At 36.1% G+C, this 17,959-nt stretch overlaps 1 protein-coding gene across 2 annotated transcripts in view; it reads right to left on the reverse strand.

The window, feature by feature from the left end:
- TLL1 (tolloid like 1) overlaps positions 1-17,959 on the reverse strand; it is a 327,523-nt gene that overhangs the window by 48,750 nt on the left and 260,814 nt on the right. For both annotated transcript variants that reach the window (XM_020976340.2, XM_020976342.2), the window contains exon 18: positions 11,651-11,776. In XM_020976340.2, coding sequence (XP_020831999.1) covers positions 11,651-11,776 — 126 coding nt within the window. The remainder of the gene's footprint in view (positions 1-11,650; positions 11,777-17,959) is intronic.

The raw sequence follows: 17,959 nt of genomic DNA on the forward strand, positions 1-17,959 counted from the left end.
AATCCTAGTATTTACTTCACTATAAGATCTCTAATTGGTTTTTCAAGTTTTGTTTGTTTGTTTGTTTTGGGGTTTTTTTTGAGAGACAAACAGGGTTTAGCAACTTGCCCAGAGTCACACAGCTAGTAAGTGTTATGTGTCTGAGGCCAGATTTAAACTCAGGTCCTCCTGAGTCGGGGGCTGATGCTCTACCAATGCTCTACCTAGCTGCCCCTGATTTTAAATTGTTTTCTCGTAGGATTCACCTGATTACAGGCTGTTTTCCATGCCAGTTAGGTACTCCTTCATCCCCAGCTGGTAAAATCTTGCTCTTTTTTCAATATTTACTTTAGGTGCTACCTCCTCCATGAAGCTTTCATGGAGTTTTCCTTTGACCTTATTATAGCAATGTCTTGTATCAAAATTGTTAACTTATAATATTCCTTTAGATTATTAACTTGATAAAAGCAAGGACTTTTTAAATTCTTTTTTCATCTTTGTACCTCCAGGTACAGCACATGGTATCTTATGTATGTATGTACATGTATATCTATCTATCTATAGAGAGACATACATATATGTATATATGATACGTAACAAGTCTTTGTTGAATTCAAAAAATATCATAAAATCTTAGAGTTAGGAGTGATCTCTGAGGTCATGGTCTAACTCATTCCTGAAAAGAAATCATCTCTATTATACCTCAGGGAACCAATTTAACATGAATTTGAAGACTTTCAATGATGTCTTGATAAACCTCCTGCAGCAGCCTGTTCCACTTTTGGATAGCTCTAATAGTTAAGAAATATTAACATACATCAAGTCAATATCTGCCTCTCTGAAAACTCTATTCATTGCCCTAACTTTTGATGCCAAACAGCAAAAGTGTAATTCTTTTCCCACATGATAGCTCTTCAGATACTTGATAACTTGTATCATGTTCACCCTAAGTTTTATTTTCTCTAGGCTACTTACTCCAAATCCTTAAACCAATTCTCAATGGCATCACCTTCAATAATACTCCTCACAAGGCACTCCAATTGCTCAATATCAATCCTAAAATATGGTACCCAAAGTGGAATACAATACTGAAACAATGTTTGACAGTGCAAAGTACATCAAAATTATTATTGTGCCTTGTCATGACGTCTCTTAGTGAAACTGAAAATCATGTTAGCTTTTTTGGCTACCACAACATTTAGCTGTGATAAATGTTAAAGAAAATAAAAGTTATACAATATGAGAATCATTTGAAGGCTCTGAGAATATTCAGCTTAAAAAGAGAAAACTTTGTAGGGGGTAGGACAGTTGTATTTATTTTTATCTTGTTGGGTTTGTTTGTTTGTTTTTTTGCTTTTTGGTAAGGCAATCAGGGTTAAGTGACTTGCCCAGGGTCACACAACTAGTAAGTGTCAAGTTTCTGAGGCAAGATTTGAACTCAGGTCTCCTGACTGGCTGGTGCTCTATCCACTGCACCACCTAACTGCCCCATGTCTTACTGGTTTTTAAATCAAACCTCTCATTTCATTGGTGTAGGGTGCTCCAAGTAAGGAATTTCCTCTTAGTATTGCAGCATATCACCTTTTCTGCAACTTATAACACTAGAAAGTTGTCTGGGGGGCACTGAGAAGTTTCCTAGGGTGGGGGGATAGAACTAACATAGTCAAGTAGACATCTGGAAGAACAAAAGGTCCAGAATATCAAGGGAATTAATAAAAAGAAATGCAAGGGAAGGTGGCCTAGCTGTACCAGATCTAAAACTGTATTATAAAGCAGCAATCATCAAAACTACTTGGTACTGGCTAAGAAATACAATGGTGGATTAGTGGAATAGGTTAGAAACATAAGACACAATAGTCAACAACTACAGTAATCTGCTGTTTGATAAACCCAAAGACTCACTGTGATAACAGCTCACCATTTAACAAAAACTGCTGGGAAACCTGGAAAAGAGTGTGGTAGAAACTAGGCATAGACCAACATCTTACACTATAACAAGATAAAGTCAAAGCTGGTATATTATTTAGACGTATAAGGGGGATACCATAACCAAATTAGGAAATCAAGGAACAGTCTACCTGTCAGATATATGGAGAACAGGAGAATTTATAACCAAACAAGAGATAGAGAACATTATGAAATGTAAAATGGATAATTTGGATTACATTAAATTAAAAACTTTTTGCACAAACAAAGCCAATGAAACCAAGATTAGAAGGGAAGCAGAAAGCTGGGAAACAATTTTTATAGCCAGTGTATCTGATTAAGCCTCATTTCTAAAATAGGTAGAGAACTGGGTCAAATCTATAAGAATACAAGTCATTCTCCAATTGATAAATGGCCAAAGGATATCAACAGGCAGTTTTCAGATGAAGAAATTAAAGCTATCTACAGTCACATGAAAAAATTCTCTAAATCATTATTGATAAGAGAAATAAAATTAAAATAACTCTGAGGTCCTACATCACACCTATCAGATTGGCTAACATGACCAAAGAAGAAAATGATCAATATTTATGGAGTTGTGAATTAATTCTGGAGGGCAATTTGGAGCTATCCCCAAAGGGCTATAAAACTGTGCATACCCTTTTATCCAGCAACACCACTACTAAGTCTGTATCTGAAAGAGATCATAAGAAAAGAAAAAGGATCCACATTTATAAAAATATTTATAACAGCTCTTTTTGTGGTGGCAAAGAATTGGAAATTGAGGGGATGCCCAGCAATTGGGAAATGGCTGAACAAGTTGTGGTATATGAATGTAATTGAATACCATATTTCACCGCATACACATCACTACCACATAATTATCACACCCTATGGTTTTTTTTTCCGGTCCAAAAATTGGTTTATAATCTTTCACAGCATAATCATCGCATGGTATAATTCTATTCATCACGTCGCTTGAAAGGTAAACAGAGCAGCAATGTATTCACCAGTGGAATATGTATACTTATTTCTCTCTTGTGAAATGTGAGCTGTGAGTCTAGGATTCTCAGCGAATGTACATCATCGGTATATTTCTAAAAGTCAACTTACATGGTTTTTTTAGAATGCTGCAGTATTAACGGTATTGTCACTCAATCTAATGAAGAGCCATAGGTGCAAGGAGAGTTGGCAGGCGAGCTAAGTTGTCATAAGTAAGTTGCATGATATGGTAAGACTTGTATCTTCCCAATTTTAACATATATTTACAAGTATTCCATGTATTCCAGAAACTCAGCTGAAATCTCCCAACATTCCCATCGAAGTTTAGCATAATTCTCCAATCAAATTCTGGAGTAGCACAGCCAACAAAAAGGGTAAGACATTTTTCTAGCTTAAGGCAACTTAAGAGGTCAATGGGAAAGGTCTACAACACCAGGGTGGGGGTCTTGCCTGGAGCCCATGCCATGAGGCAATAGCATCAGTGGTGGGCCTTTGGGGTGGCTATCACAGTTATGGTGGCAGCAGCTTTGGGAGTTCTTAGAACCAGAGCAGGTAGGGGATCAGACAATTGGTCAGAAAGTGAGTACAGACGGTCCTTTGTTGGCACTAAGTAGAAGACTTGGCACTATTTGGCAACTCTATTGCCCATATGCAGTTTGGGGTCACAGTTCCAGGGAAGAGAGAAGGAATGCTTGTGGTCAGTCACAAAGGAGCAGGGGCCTCGGTTGCAGTCCTACACAGAAAGAAACACTAGTACTTGTAGCTGCGGGAGACCAAGGAACCTGGCCACAGTTCTAGGACCAAAGAGGAGTGCTAACACTTGCAGCTGCAAGGGAAAAGAGAAACTTCACAAGTAAAGACCAGAGAACAGACCAGACGAGGAATGACCACACCTCTCTTCAGATCACATCACCTTGGAAGCATTGAAAAGTTGCAAACCTCCAAAGCTAGCTCTGAAAAGAGAAGTATGAAAAAGCCTGATGCTTGAGACAGTGCACAGCCCAACTTTAATAAAAAGCTTAAAGTCAAGAAATAAGCTGGAAAAATAAGCAAACAACAACACCCCCAAAAAAGAACTTGATCATAAAGAGCTACTACAGTGGCAAAGAAGACCAAAACACAAACTCAGAAAAAGAAAACAATGTGAAAATAGCTACAAGCAAAGCCTCAAAAGAAAGATGCTAATTACGCACAAGTCCAATAAGAATTCCTATAAGAGTTAAAGAAAGAGTGGCAGAAGAAAAATTAAGAAAAGAAATGAGAGTGATAAAAAAAATTATGAAAAGAAAATTAACAGCTTGGTAAAATAGGCACAAAAAAAAAGAAAATAGCATCTTAAAAAAAGAGAACTGGAAAAAAAACAGGATTAGCCTAATGTTAAAAGAGGCACAAAAATTCATTGAAGAAAAGAACTCCTTGAAAAGCAGAATTGATCAAATGGAAAGAGTACAAAAAGCTCACTGAAGAAAATAATGTCTTAAAATGAGAATTGGGCAAGTGGAAGCTCATAACTCCATGAGACATCATGAAACATCAAGAAACAATAAAACAAAATCAAAAGAACAAAAAATGACAGAAAATATGAAATACCTCATCAGAAAAACAACTGACTTGGAAAACAGGTCAAGAAGAGATAATTTTAAGAATTATTGGACTATCTGAAAGACATGATTAAAAAAACTTTACACCTCACATTTCAAGAAATTGTAAAGGAAAACTGCCCCAAACATCTTAGTTCCAGGGGATAGAAGAGAAATTAAAAGAATCCCCAAATCACTTTCTGAAAGGGATCCCCAAATGAAAATTCCCTGGAATATTATAACCAAATTTCAAAGCTTCCAGGTCCTGAAAAATATATTGAAAAGAGCCAAAAAGAAACAATTCAAATATCATGGAGCCATAGTCAGGATGACACAAGATTTAGATGCTTCCATGTTAAAGCAGAAGGCTTTGAAATGTAATATTCCAGAAGGCACGGCAATGAGGATTACAACAGAGACTAACCTATCTAAGAAAAGTGAGTATAATCTTTCAGTAAAAATGGATATTTCATTAAATAAAAGACTTTCAAGCATTCCTTGAATTGAGGAAAAGACCAGAGCTAAATAGAAAATTTGACATTCAAACACAAAACTCAAGCATAGAAAGGTAAACCTGAAAGAGTAATCATAAGGAACTCAATAAAGTTAAATTGTTTACATTCCTATATGGAAAGATGATACATGCAACTCATAAGAGCTTTATAATCCTTACGGCAGTTAGAAGGAATCTACATAGACAGAGGGCATGGATGTGAGTCAATTATGTTGAGATGATTTCTTAAAAAAATAATGAAAGGGTGAGAAAGAGGGATGTACTGGGAGAAGTGGGAAGGGACAGAAAGAATGGGGAAAATCACCTTACAAAAAAGAAGGAAGAGCTTTTACAGTGGAGGGGAAAATGGGTGGGCAATGCTTGAACCTTACTCTCACTGGAATTGGTTCAAAGAGGAAAGAATATATGCACGTGTGTGTATACACCTATGTATTTACATATATGCACATACACATAATACATATACATACATACACACACACACACACACACACACTTAATTAGGTATATAAATTTATCTTACCCAACAGAGAAATGAGAGGGGAAGGAGATAAGACAAAGGAAGGGTGATAAAAAGGAGAGTAGATTAAGGGAGGCAATGGTCAGATGCAAAACAGACTTTAGAGGAGAAACAGGGTTAAAAGAAAGAGAGACAGATAAACAGAAGGAATTAGGATGGAGGGAAATACACAGCTAGTAACTGTAACTGTGAATGTGAATGGGATGAATTCACCCATAAAATGGAAATGGATAGCATAATCCAACAATATGTTATTTAAAAGAGACACACTTGAAACAGAAGGACCCACATACAGAGTTAAAATAAGAGGCTAGAACAGAATCCATTAGCAGAATCCAGCTGAAGCAAAAAAGGCAAAAGCAGCAGTCACGATCTCAGAAAAAGCAAAACCAAACATAGATCTAATTAAATGAGATGATAAAGGAAACTACATTTTGCTAAAAGATGTCTAGACAATAGATATCTGGTCCTGGACCCAGACGGCTCTGGAGGAGAAAGTGAGGTTGGTGACTTTGCACAGCCCTCCTTCACTCAAATCAAAGTCAATTGCAAGTCACATCATCATTTCCCTGATGTCATGATCCTCTTGAAGAATGAAGGACAAACGATAATCTCTATGAGTAGAAAAGGAGCTACCCACTAGAGACCAAACTGGAACTGAGCAGTTGGGCAACACAGCTTTCTGTCTGTCTTTCTTTCTTTCTCCTTCCTTCCTTTCTTCTGTCCACACAGGATATCACACCCTTACTTGTGGGTGCTCTGCCCAAAGGGAATGTAAATTTTAATCTCTGAAGCTAGCTTGCTTTCTTTCTTTCTTTCTTTCTTTCTTTCTTTCTTTCTTTCTTTCTTTCTTTCTTTCTTCCTTCCTTCCTTCCTTCCTTCCTTAAAAAACAGCCTTAACCCCAAATCACTCTGGCTTTCACTGATTGGCTAACAATAGGTCCCAGGGCAAGCCTTACTTGGTCATTTTGTTTCGGCCCTGATTGGCTCAGAATGAAGGTAAATAACAATTGTTTCTGTTTTGGCCAGAAATCCTGAGGTCCTTTCCCTCTCAGATAGATATTTTTTTCCTTTTTTTTTTTCCTTGACTTAGGCAAAGAGGCCATTCTCTGCCTCATTTCTTATTAAGCCTTAATCACTGAATGGGCATTGCCTCAGTCAAACTGAGACCTGTTAAAGACCTTAGCTTGAAAAGGCCAAGGTCCTCCACTGCATATGGTGACATCTCCAGTTGTTCTGATCTATATCTGGCCACTGGACCCAGATGGCTCCGGAGAAGAAAGTGAGGCCAGTGACTTTCCACAGCCCTCCTTCACTTAAATCCAATTCACTTGTATGTCATGGCATCACTTCCCTGTTGTCATGATCGTCTTTGAGAACAAAGGACAAACAACAACATATAGACAATAGAAGTATATCAGGGTGGGAAACCTGTGGCCTCAAGGCCACATGTGGCCCTCTAGGTCCTTAAGTGCAGCCCTTTGACTGAATCTAAACTTCATAGAACAAATCTTTTTAACAAAATGATTTGTTCTGTAAAACTTGGACGCAGTTAAAATGCCACACTCTGGAGCCTGCAGGTTCCCTACCCTGGTACAGATAATAAAGTAATATCAAATATTTTATAGTTAGTTTCTCAAATAAAGACCTTATTTCTTAAATTTATAGGGAATTGAGTCAAATTTTTAAAAAATAAGAGCCATTCCGCAATTGACAAATGATCGAGGACTATGAACAGGCAGTTTTCAGAGGAAGATAGCAAATTTATCTAATCATATGAAAAAAGGTTCTAAATCACTACTGATTAGAGAAATGCAAGTTAAAATAATTTTGAGATACCACCTCACTAACAGAAATGACAAATGTGGGAGCAGATTCAGCAAAATTAAGAAACTAATGAATTCTTGATGGAGTTCTGAACTTGTCCAACTATACTGAAAAATAATTTGGAACTCTACTAAAACACTACATTATCATTTGACCCAGCAATACCACCACCAAGTCTGTATCCCAAAGAGATCAAAGAAAAAGAAAAAGGATCCATATTCACAAAAATATTTATAATAGGTTTTTTTTTGTGGTCAGTAAGAATTGGAAATGGAGGATTTGCCCATTAACTAGGGAATGGCTGAACAAGTTGTGGTGTATGATTGTAATGGAACATTATTGTGCTATAAGAAATGATGAGGGGGACAGTTTCAGAAAAATTTAGACCTATATGAACTGATGCAAAGGGAAGTAAACAGAAGCAAGAAATCATCGTACAGAGAAACAGCAATATTGTAATCATGATCAACTCTGAAAAATCTAGCTAATCTGATCAATACAATGATCCAAGACAATTCCAAAGGACTTATGATAAAAATTGCTATCCAACTCCAAAGAGAGAACTGATGAGGTCAGAGTGCAAACTGAAGTATAATCTTCTCACTTTACTTTTCTTGCTTTTTTTGAGACAGGGCAAGGGAAATATGTTTTGCATGATTTCACATGTACAATGTGTATCATATTGCTTGCCTGCTCAGTGAGTGGGGGAGGGTTTAGAGGAAAAGAATCTGGATTTCAATTTTTTTTAATGTTAAATAAATAAATGAATAAATATAAAAGAGCAATTGATTTCCCAGGGTTATACAAGCAGCATATGTTTCAAAAGTGGAACCTGAACTCAGGTTTTACTGACTCTCAGATCAATTCTCAGAGCTCTCTGTATCTTGCTGCCTTCTGGTGAGAAGTGGATAGGGAGAATAATTATCTTCAAATATCTCAAAGAACTCTTATGGAAGAAGGATTAAAGAACCAGTTTACTTTGCTCCAGCAGAAAAATACTGGGCCCAAGAGGTAAAGTCAGCATATTTTTGACTACTATAAGAAAATATTTCTTAACTATGAGAGTAGTCCAAAAACTGTAAGGCTTTCTTATGATCTAGAGAATTGCTTCATATGTGGAGGGCTTCAAGTAAAAGCTGGAATGGCTACTTGGATGAAATTCATTCTTTGAGTAACAATCAGAATGTATGACCTTGGAACATCCTTCATATGATTCAATGAATATGAAATACTTGTGCAAGATAGGGAATTAGAAGACCTGGTTTTGGTCCTGGTCATGCCATTATTCATAACTTCGCACAAATCCATTCACCTATGACTCATTTTTCTTTTTTGTGAATTAAGGAGATTAATTCTTTAATCCATGTCATAGGATATGTTTTTGTCAAATTCATGGAGATGAGCCTTTGCAAGCACAATGGAAGATAGAAAATGTCTTCTACTTCTTAATACGTGTACACAGAAACTATCCCAATTTTGTGTGTTGGATATATGTTCCCAAGTGTGACAGAACCAGGGTGTAGAAAAAGAGGCTGGCAGCAAACAGTCAGGTATTCTCATAAATGGATCACTGATACCCAAATGTGAATACCATTTAAAAAATTTCTGAGAGCTAAATAGCAACCTAGTGAGTATTGAAATCATGGCTGAAATCTTCATAAGGCTGCATTAAAAAGCAGATGAAATCAAAAACTGAGGAGGAATTCTGAAGGATACAAAGGTGAACTAGGCCAGATGATTTTTGCCTCAACTGCTTCATTAAAAACTATGTTAGAGATACAAACATTCTTTGTTTACTATCACATCTCCTGTTTTCATAATAAAAAAAATATATACATGACAGGATCTCATTATTCAAAGGACATGATGGAGGGAGGACATGTCAAAGATATTACAAGGTGACAAACATGGGTGTGTGGAAGAATGGTGGTTCCATAACAAGAAAAAAGAAAACTAAGATAAGAAGCATAACTTGTGAGGAAGATGAGTTCTGTTGTACACATGCTGAGTTCAAGGGTCAATGGGATGTCCAGGGGGAGATTTCCAAATAGGAGTCATAATTATGGGACTGGAGAGAGAGTGAGAGACAGTGTATACGTGTGTGTGTGTGTGTGTGTGTGTGTGTGCGTGTGTGTGTGTGAGGGAAAGAGAGAGAGAGAGACACACACACACACACACACACAGAGACACACACACACACAGAGAGAGAGAGAGAGAAGAGAGAGAGAGAGAGAGAGAGAGAGAGAGAGAGAGAGAGAGAGAGAGAGAGAGAGAGAGAGAGAATGTGTGTCATGTGCACAGATGTGATGATTGAATCCACCCAAGTAAATGAGGAGAAGAAAGAATCTTGGATCCTGCCTATGTTTAAGTGGGGTAGGAAGAGGAGATGAAGCCATAAAAGGTTATAGAAAAAAGATAATTTCAGAGGTAGAAGGAGAAAAATTAATCTATAGTATAATGGAAGCAAAAGAAGGAAAATTAATTAAAAAGGGGGATATGATCAAGATATCAAATGCTACAAAAGGTTAAGTAGAATGAGAATGGAGCAAAGATTAAGACTTGAGATCCAATAAGGAAGTCAGTGAAGTTGGAGGGAGGGTGGTAGAGATGAAAGTCAGCCGCTGGTGAGTAATGGGTTGAAGAATGTTGAAGAATAAGTTAGCATTAAAGAAGTCAGCAAATATCAACCAGTATACTTGTTACAAGTTTCGCAGTGAAAGGGAAGAGAATTAAAAAAAAAAAGGTGGGGAGGCCAGTGGGATCAAGGGAATTGGGAGGAGGCAAAGGGATAGAGGAGAGCTGAGCTTACTGTAGACTGAGGAAGAGTCATAAAAAAAAAGGGCGAAGATGTATAAGGAATGACTGACTGAAGAAGGTCAAGAGGGAGGTGGGAGGAAATGGGATTAAGGTTACTGGTGGAAGGTTGGCCTTGGCCAGGAGGAAAGCCGGCTCCTTTTTTGAAACTGGAGGGAAGAGGGAGAGGACAGATGAGGAAAACAAGAAAGTTGGGGCTGGGGTCAGACACAGTACTGGCTGTAGTTGTAGGACTTCCATTGTACTGAACTTTTGTCTTTTTAGTTTGAGAAATAGAAAGAGTCAGCTGGAAAGGTCCTGGTTAGGTAGCAGAAAGAGTCATTATTAAAAAAAAAAAGCCATAATTGATATGTAAGAATATGGAACCTGGTCTAGAAGCAATTTGGCAGAGTTGTTAACCAATTTCTAAAACAGAATCAAGGTCAAAACCAGGATCACAACAGTTTTAATAACAAGAGACAAGATCCAGGGTTAACTCCAGTAATTATGAAGTATACAATAAGGTTTTCTTTTTAATACAGCATTCTCTCAGTCTGCTGTGCTTACATTCTATGATCACATGTGTTTTTACACCTGAAGGTGTGTGATTTAGTCCCACTCTATAGGTTTCCTAGAATTTTCTCCAGCTAGAGAACTGTTTCCCTAAATAGCTGGACAACAGCAAAAACAACCATGGAAGCCAATTAAGGCACTCAGGAAGAAGTAATGTTTCTGCTAAAGTAGGGACAAATGGATTTGGGATCAAAGAACTTGTGTTCAAATCCAACTTCTGCCACTTATGCAGTAAATGACTTTGGGTAAATAATTTCTCTTGTCTGTACCTTAGTTCTTTTATCTACATAAAATGAAGATTTTGGACTAGATGAACTCTAAGATTCTTTCTAGCTCTAAATCTATGATCCTGTGAGCAGTTTCATAGCAGCAAGATGGTAAGACTACTCAGAGGTTAAGAACCAAGCTGGGAATGGAAGAAATATGAAGGATCAAAGGAATCAATGGCACGAATATGCATTATTGAAATGGCTAATCCTAAAATCAAGACTAGGAAAATAAGGAAGTGAGGGCAGAACTCAGTGGATAGACGGAAAGAGCTGAGAGGACACAATGGAATGAAGTCATGTACAAATAACATATATGAGGAGAATAAGAGACAAAAATTTAGGACAAGACATTGTTGCCAGAGAAGAGAATTTTAGAGTTGAACATTTTGAGTAACGGTGAGGTCTAAAGTGTTAACATCTTGGCAGGGACTTAAAATATCATGAAGACAGAGGTCAAAGCAGTTGAAGAGTTTACAGAGTGGAGAAGACAGGGTTATTGGTTTGGATTTTGAAGCTCCCAAGTTATGTGGCAGGAGAAGGTAGGAGGGTGAAAGACTCGTTTGATTATGTACCGAAGTTCACCAATGTTACATTCCTGACACAATGCTATATTCAAATTCTTTATAATGCTAGTGTCATCTACTAACTGAAAAGAGCCTCCACTTACCTTCCTTGCAATCATGTTTGTTCTCATGAAGCACAAATCCATTTCGGCACTGACACACATAGCTTCCCACAGTGTTGATACATTCATGTTGACATCCACCATTATCCTTAGAGCATTCATCTTTGTCTAACATAGAGATGCATAAGACAGTATTACGTGGAAGAACAGACATGATAATTATCACAGGGGAAAAAAATCAGTTAGTAGTCCTTTTAGTCCAGAAAAGGACAAACTCAGGCAGTGGCTTCATTGTTCTCAATATCTTTTTACTGTTTTATCCATTCATTATTCAACCTGAAACCTTGTATCATGGAATAGTCAGTTATTTTCCACTCAGATAATTCACACTAGTAAAATGACTTATATCCATTCCTTCAAGGAGAGGACTGAGGTAGGATTGTGGTAGAGGGAGAAAAATTCTTGCTTGGGGGTCGGCACTGCCTTAACTATTCTATTTATTCCCAAACTCTTACTCATTTAACTCTTTTGACTTATCTGGGGAAAAATGCCTTGGAAATAGTTTCAGTGGAGTAAATAATCACTCTATACTGAGAAATAAACAAGGAGTTCCAAATATAAAACCATGGTTATACAAAAACATTTAGACTAAACAAGGTACCAGGTTTCATGTAGATTCATTTTGTTAAAATCATTCAGCCAAAAAAAAATAAATAAAACTACTGTAGTTGCTTTTTTTCTCCAATAACTTCACAAATGTGCTTAGCATTTTATGAATCTGGACATTTCAAAACATGCCAAGGTAGGAAAAGGCATTGTTTGATTAACATAAAGAAGAAGCCATTTTTATGTATTTTAAATAAATCTACCATGTTGCTGGCAATCTTGTTTATTAACAAGTAATCCTCTAAAAGGGGCTTTTAGTGCACTAAAAGCAAAGTAGAGGTTAGGTTAGGAAATATAAGCTGCATTTAATAGCTAAAAAACTCACTGCAGGGAAAAAAGCCAAACTAGATTAGCAGGCAGTCATTCCAGGGAGTGGCATCAGCTGTCACCATTCGATGTCATTCAGCTGTCAATTCAAGTAGGACTGGTCCAGTAAAATTAGAACTGGCAGACTTTCTGACATACATACTCAAGAACACATCACATAGGCTTCTGTCATTTCCACATTCAGAAGAGAAAACAAAGATTATATCCCTATCAGAGGTTAGAATAACTCAGAACTAGAAGCTAGCGTCTCTTTAATGGAGATCTGGTTCAGTTTAGATATATATGCACAAAATAAGATTCAGGATTCAATCTGTGAAATATTATTAGGATGGAAATTTTTAAGTAAGAGCTATTAAGTAGCTAGGACATAGCATTACTTCCATAAAGTTCAGTCTGCTGGACTATTTCATTGTCAATATTAAAAAAATTCAGATTCTATGATAAAGACAAACTATTAGAATCCTCAAATACTTGCAAAACATTTCCTACATAAATTACTACTATTCTTATCTTTTTCAAGTTCACTACAGAAATCAAAAAAAACCATAAAACTCTTCAAAAGCCAATCATTTTCCAAAGTGGATTATCAATTTTGAAAATATATATATATATATATATATATATATATATATATATATATATATATATACATACATAATGTGTGTATATGTATATGTGTGTGTATGTACAAGTGATCATAGGCTCTTTTAGTAACAACTGAGAATGACAAGAATCAAGCCAAGATTTTTACTGCTCAGTTAGTACTTGACTAAAAAAATGACTTCTACCTAGGAACATCTGGAGCAACTAGCACCATGGAGGCCATTATACTTTCTTCTTTGACTCTGAGCAAATGTAGTTGCTGAGAGGTACCTTTAATTGTACTGATGCAGTGCTCCCCAACCGATCAAGACTTGGACTATCTGCTTGACCATGGCCCAACCTACCTTCCATCTTTTATGGAGGGAATGCTGACCATAGACGTGAGTAGAATATTTTTGTTTTGTTAAATCACAAGCTAGAACATGGAATGCATTTTCTCACTGAAATGATGCTACAGAATGACGGTAGATAAATATAGGTGAAATATTACCATGAATATTATTCTTATAGTATATTATGGCCTAAAGGTTAAAGGAGTTATGTTTGATACATCTAAAAACTACGAAAACTATTCTAGAAAGCAGGTGGAAGGAGAGGGGAGAGAGGAAGGGAGGAGGAGAGGGAGATGGGGAGGGAAAGGGAGAGAGATAGAGAGGGAGAAAGAAACAAGAGAACAAGAATAGTGGATTTGGGATTAAAGGTCAGAATTTGAATCTTAACTCTGCCATGAAGGTGTTGGTTTAGATGACCTTTAAGGCTCATTCCATCATCAAGTGTCTAATCCTCCAATGGATCTGTGGTTACATCAGTGGGTATTTCTTCAAAGAATGAAGACTGACATCCATTTATGTCTCTGTCAATACTGGGCAACACATGTCAACATACTTCTAAAAAGTTAACCACAGAGCTCTACCTGACATGCTGGGTATTTTCCTTGCATTTTATCTAAACATTTATTAAATGACTACTATGTGTCATGAACTGTGCTATGCACTGGGGATACAAAAAAAGAAAAAAAAAAGTCCTGCTCTCAAGGAGCTCACAATCTCTCAAAAGTAGAAGTTTACCAGTGGAACACACAGGTCAACCATAAATTATGCCTTTCTTTCACAATGTAAGAAACTTATTTCCTTTTTTAACAGTACATTTACTTCATTGAAGATATTGCTTACTATATTTACAGCTTTTACAATCTCATTTGTAATGTGTTTTAGTCTGTTTATACTCATCATGGAGCCTTCGCTCTATCTTGCTGAGAATCAGGCCTCCTCATCCCAGCCATTTTCAAACCACACTACCTGCTCTATAGCCATGCTTCTCATCTGCCTCACAATGGAACTATTTGTACTCTGCCCCTGGGCTCTCATAGGCGAGATTTTACCGTACCTTACCCAGAACCAGACCTTCATATCACTTCTCAGACTATTCCACACCATACTTCCACTTGTATATTAACCAACCCCCTTTATAGTTCCCCTTTATCTGCTATATTTTCCCATTAAAATGAAAGGGACCTTGAAGACAAGGGCTGTCTTGCTTATATTTGTATCCTTAGCACTGATTACATGCCTGGTGCATTATGAGTGCTTAATAAATTTTTTTCATTCATTCATCATGTGCTATTTGATTATCTTTTAGATGTATCCTGAATTTCAAATCTTCCTACACTACTCTGTCCATAACCCAGAGCCATGCAACATCATCAAAAGAATGTTGGTGTTCAAAAAGAGGGTGCTTTGTTTTAGGGAGAAGCTTAGGAGTCATTTAAAATAATCTTTGCAATTTCCCAAAACCAATCCAGCCCTCTTGTCTCCTATTCAATTCTGAGCCTTAATCCATTGCCCATTTGTAGTGTTTGTTTAAGATATATATCTTAAACACTATACATATAAGGTGTCCATTCAATTGTGTATTATAATTTGGATGATAAGCATTTCTCATTCACCTTATTCTTCTTGTGTGGATAGATAGGACCAACTCTTTTGAATGATGATTAATCTCACTTATAAGGAAGGACAATGTTTTATGACTTGCTGTAATCAGTGCAATTCCAAAACAGGAATATCTGGAGGATTTCATTATTCTAAGAAAATCTCTTTGCTCTAAACTCTCTGCTTGATCTCCTCCAATAAGAGGCAAATGAGTATATATCTCCATATTTTATGCTGTCTTTGATAGTAACAATCAGAAGGTCCCCGAATGAGGTTATCTTCACAGTTTTGTCTTTTAAGGTGAAGAAACAACTTTCAAGCATTAAAGGTGCTGGTTTTGTCAAATCAGATGCTTTTTAAAAAAATAGTCAATAAACAATAAGAACAGGATTAATAATTTTTAAGCACCTAAAAGATGATTGTGAAAGATGACGGTGAAGATCTGTTACTATAAAATGTAATTTGAAAAAAAGAACTTATTCATTGCCTTCTAATTTACATATCAAAGCTGACTTTGATGCATGTGTAGATTAGAAGGGAATATGGGATTGTGAGTTGAAATTATTATTGTCATCTTGATTGCATGTTAGTAGTAATAATGTACAGGATTTTTTTCACCACATACATTTAGTATCTTCCTTTTCCACTGATACCTTGAGAATCAATCTTTCCATGTTCTAAAGATCATGTTGCCTCCAGCACAGACCTCCTTGGTATATACTCGATCTAGAAGAGTTCCTCTTCCTATCTACATTTACTTCAGCCCATTTTTACTTCCTTGCTTAGTACAGTAGGATAGGAACTGAGATATTAGGGTATAAATGCGATGAGTCCACTATCCTTAATGGTAAAAAATGTTTATTAATAAAATCTTAACAGGTATTCATCATCTTTGTTTGTCATCCTCCTTTTAGGTTCATCCTTAAATACCCCTGGAATGACCTTGCTTTGTTGACTCTCTTACTGAAAGACAAATTACCCCCTTTCTTTCCACTATTTCTTGCTGTTTCAATGAGTGGAGATGCTCTTGTTTGATAATCCTTTCCCATTAAATTTTCCAAATACTATTACCCTTAGCTGCTATATCTCTACATGAAAAGCAGGCCAATGAGAAGCTGCCTAAGGTGATTTTTAATTGCTTCTGATTTACTCAATATAGAAACTGGCTGTGGTAATATAATAACTATATTTTTATGGGAATATGTGTTCTGTGTTCCAAGTTATCAACTTACAATGCATATATGTGGAATATAATTTATGTATAAGTTGGAGGTTGTCTGTATTGATTTTTGTGTTATACTTGGAATCTGCTTACATTGGTCAGCTTGGCACTTGCTGTACATATGAGTATGAACGGAGATTAAGGCAACAATATAAATACAGATCAATGTAGTTAAGCTTTGGAATTTGTAAGGATTTTATACTGAAGTTACTGAAAACTATAATAAATCTCCAAAATTCTTGATATAAATTCAAGAGGAAATCTCAAGTAACTGACTTAGATATATTTTATTTCAAGGCCAAATTTCTTCCCCCTATCCCTAAAATCAACAATAATAAAAAACAGTAACAAACCTGGTAATAACATAATCTCCATTGTAGCATAGAGAAAGAAAGAAAAAAATTGAAAAAGTAAACTACTAGTAAGTAATAATGGCTCTTTTTATTATTTACACTTCCTATTATGTTAGCTAACTAAGTAAAAAAAGCAAGTTTTGATAATCTGTTCTTAGTGATCTATCCTTTAACTGAACAAAAGTATGTCCTGTCTTTTGCCTAATATGGTCAAAATGACTTAAAATTGAGAGGTAAGTCTGGAAGCTATTTCTGCTGTAACAATCTATATGATTCAAGAATTGGTATTAATTGAAATGTTAAGTCAAAAGCAAAAAAGGATAGCTCTAATGCCAGAAAAAGACAAACATTGTTTTATCAAATTGAAAATCTCATTTAGCTATCTGATTTAAATAAAAATAAATGTTTCATTTTATTAACTAATCCTCTAATTTTCTCAGTGTAGGCAATCCCTGACATGGAACTTCATTTCCCAATGGAGACTAGTATTTGCACTACAAGTTGAAGTGTTAAGAATTTTTTTGGAGGCACTGAGAGGCTAAACCATTTGCTCAGGTTCACAAAGCCAGTATATGTCAGAGGTGGGATGATAACCATGATCTTCCTAAATAAGAATTGCTCTCTAACTGCTACAATCCCTTTTATTTACCCCTTAATGCCTCCATATTTTATCTAATTGTTTAATTTATTTTTAGGTTATATTTTTAGATAGCTAGTAGAATATAAATAGGATTTTAAAAAGAACTCTCATCCAGGCAAAAGTTAATAAAGTGCCAGTTGTTTCTTAATTATATGGTGATTTTTAAAAGGGAAGGGGGAATAATGTAGAGGGAATCCACAGATTTTTCAGACTTACTGCATTAGATCTTTCTCCTTCAGCCAATTAAACAAAATGTCTGACTTTAGTTTCACCTTTCTTTATCCTTCTTATGGCAGTATCAGTTACAAGAAGTTGACTTTATAAGAGAAAGGAAAGGAGAGAGGGAGGTAGAACAAAGGAGAAAGTCTGAATACTCTACAAAAGGACTGGATGATCAGCTCCTGAGAAATTAAGAAGTGGCTTTAAACCATAACCAATATTTTAGTTGTTTAAATTTTTCTAGCATTCCCATATTGCGCATTCAAAACGAAGGGAGAAGATGAGCTCTATGTTAGTTACAGAAACAAATGTTTTGCTGAGGAACAAAAACATTTGTTATTCTTAAAAAATGGAAATCAGCCTCCTAGTTTTGAATGAATATTTTTCTCT

The sequence above is a fragment of the Phascolarctos cinereus genome, unplaced genomic scaffold (genome assembly GCF_003287225.1).
Source record: "Phascolarctos cinereus isolate Bilbo 61053 unplaced genomic scaffold, phaCin_HiC Scaffold_9;HRSCAF=440, whole genome shotgun sequence".
Lineage (NCBI taxonomy): Eukaryota > Metazoa > Chordata > Mammalia > Diprotodontia > Phascolarctidae > Phascolarctos > Phascolarctos cinereus.